General features: G+C 24.4%; 1 protein-coding gene across 1 annotated transcript; it reads right to left on the bottom strand.

The window, feature by feature from the left end:
- Positions 1-172: 172 nt before the first annotated feature.
- On the bottom strand, positions 173-628 carry EIN_452090 (hypothetical protein; the record flags this gene model as incomplete). Its single annotated transcript, XM_004258261.1, has 1 exon — positions 173-628. One exon carries the CDS (start codon positions 626-628, stop codon positions 173-175), a length of 456 nt encoding a protein of 151 aa, XP_004258309.1.
- Positions 629-3,256: the final 2,628 nt, after the last annotated feature.

The following is a 3,256-nucleotide window of genomic DNA, read 5'->3' as shown; positions in this document are numbered from 1 at the left end:
ATCTCAAATTGCAATAATTTGTTGTAAAAATCATAAAACTTTTTTACCAAATATTCAATTAATAATTTAATACTTTTAATTAAATTCCTGTACGTAAGTTCAAACAAAGTTAAACGTATAAACATATTACTTTACAACCCAAAAATTAATACTCAAATTATTGATTTATTTATTAATCTTCTGAAAAAGAGAAGTCGTCATCGTCATCACTATCATCATATTCAAATGACTCCTGTTTTTTCAAAGTCTCTTTTAATGTGATTTTCTTTGTAGCTTGTTGACTCAATTCGTTCATTTGTTTTCTATAAAGTATTTCTCTCTCGTCTCTTAAAACTTGTTCTATAGTATTGTTTTCCATTCTCTCAGTGATTTCTGTATATGAATAATGATCAAAGACGTTTTCTACTATTTCGTACCCAGAAATGTGTAAAGTTTTGGCCTTGATATTTCTATGATTAACATCTTGGAACAACGTCCTTATTAAAGTCCTCAAGTTCTCTCTTGTTGTATCAAACATTTTCGTTGTGATGTTATTAGTTGCTACAATAACATCCTCTTGGCGAATAAATTTCAATTCGGTGGAGTTTTCTTCAATCTTTTTAAAATAAATTTCTTTCGCATTTTTCATCACAAGAGCGCCAAAGTACTTTTCGACTCTTCGCGGGTAGCTGAATTAAAAGTATAGTAAAACAAAAAATGCAGAACTTGAAATAAATTTGGGTTATTTTTTCAAACTTTTGGGAGATCGTCCTAAAAAGTTGCTGTAGATGGATCGATTTCGGTGGATGCGTTACAACAGCCGTATATATGGGCTAATACTTCGGGATTATAAGTTTATGGGATTTTTGACGTTTTAAACAAAAACCAAAAAATTATATCGGTTATATAAGTAAATTGTTAATTGAGAAATTACACCGACTCTAATTATATGACCGTTATAAAAAAATAAACAAATAAATATTTTAAAATGATTCTTGTTCGCTCTATTTTATAAACATGCTAAAAGTTAAGAATGAAGGTAATCTTTATTAATAATATATTTCTGTCAGCAGATCAAATATATTTAAAAATGATAAATTTTGACAAATCAAACATTTACTAAATTTTTGTAAATATAAATAAAAAACACAATAAAAGTCCATGTTTTACCAAAAGAAATTAACTTATTTTTTTAAAAAAAATATGGATGATTGAACATTGATTTGCTGAATTTGTAATTATTTTATGTTTAAAACGTCAAAAATTCCATAACCCAATCATCCCGAAATGATAGCCCATATGTGGCTGTTATACCCCATCCACCGAAATGGGTATTATTTGGATAAGAGTCTTTTTGGCAAAATCGATCTCTTATTTTTCAAAATTTTATTTTTTTCAATTTTTTGGTGCCCGATATTTCAGTCTATTTTTCCCTTTTATACACCAATCCACTGAAAAACGCCAATCCAATGTCATGCCCTTAACCCGCCAACAACCCAATACTGCTCTTTTTAACAGTTTTTTTTTATAATTTGTCCCAAAACTGTTTAAATAATTTTGAAATATTATTAGGTGATTTTCCTGAAAAAATAGATAAAAACAAATAATATAAAATTATCATAATGGAATTATTTTTGATTTTTTATACCAAAAAAACGTTTTGTGCTACTATTTTTTAAATAAAAATTTGAAAGCAAAACAGAACAAAAATGACAACCAAAATAATAAAGAGTTGGTGGAAAAAGTCGGCTTTAGCAAATTATAGTAATATATAATATTTATTGTTATAAATAAATAACATTTTGTATTATTTCAAAAACATTAATTAAAAACATAAAAAAATAATTAAAAATACTTGTAAAACCAAACAATGGTTGAATTTTTTAATATTCCCGTCAATAAAATTAATGTTTCTGATACATAACACTGTTTTGTTGTTGTGGTTGTATTACCCCATAAACAGTCAATTGCGACCACTTGATGTTTGATTTTGTATTTGAAAATAATGTTTGGCAAATACAAAAGAAAGGGTTTGAAAGATATCAAATTAATCATTTGATTTATTATTTAATAAATACAACACAATTCAACAATAAAAAACTTAAATGTAGCATTTTAAAAAATTTTTTTATAACAACAAATTTTGACATTTAAATATATTAAAGAAACCCACAAAACGCAGCAATTGTTTTAAAATGTCACTCATTCAATCCAGTCATGAGTTAAATAAATGTGAAAGTGTCAATGTGTAAAATCAACTGAGATTGATTATGGTAATAACTTATAGTTTTTAAATATTCAATTTTTGTATTTAATTTCAATAAAATGTTTAAATATCTAAATTGAATTTGTGTCCTGCTCGAAAGTTATATAAATTTTAATAATATAAAAATACAAATAATAACCAATAAAAATGGTTGTTCATTATAAAATATAGTTAATCTTATCGAGATAGACTATAATATTCCAACTCTAAGAAAATTATTCATAAAATTTAAAGACAATGATAAAAGTTCACATTACCAATGTGATAATTGCTATTTCTTGTTTGACAAAACAAATAAATTATAATAGTCGTAATAAAAAATAAAATTGGTTGTGTTCACCGAATGACGCAAATTAATATTTGTGATTGTTATTAACAATAAGTAACGTGCTTCTGTGTCATAGTGAAATGATAAAGTCGAAATAGTTGTAAAATATAATAACGATAAAACGAATCCATTATACATCGCTTTTACAGACAGTGATGTTTTTGCAATTGATTATCAACCAACCCAAATATAAATAATAATAATAATTTAAAATTTTTAATTGACAATAAAAAGATAAATTACTCATAAAGTAAAAAACAACAAAAATTAAAAATATACACCAAATAAATCAATAAAATAGCATTGATAAACAAAAAAGTTTGATTTTTTGTTGTTTGAAAAATTATAAACATAGTTATGGTTTACCTTATTCATTTTAAACATTCCTTTCAATAGATTATTAAAAATGTGCTATTATATACATCAAAATATCAAGAGTCATCAACAAACAATTGGTTAAACAGTCCATATATTAGACAAAAAGTTAGACAACAATATAAAAATATATGTATTATATGTAATGAAGGGTAATTGTTATTAAAAAAAATAATAGATTTGACATTATAATCTGTTTTTAATGATTGCTTGTTCGTTTTTAAATTCTTTTGATAAAAACTCTTCAATAGATTAGTCACTTTATAGTAAATACCAAAAAGATGATAAAATATATTTAGAGAGACAAA

This window comes from Entamoeba invadens (assembly GCF_000330505.1).
Source record: "Entamoeba invadens IP1 unplaced genomic scaffold scaff_1105074725223, whole genome shotgun sequence".
NCBI classification, from domain to species: domain Eukaryota; phylum Evosea; order Mastigamoebida; family Endamoebidae; genus Entamoeba; species Entamoeba invadens.
Note: the sequence above shows the minus strand (reverse complement) of the source record. Positions and strands in the feature narration are given on the sequence as shown.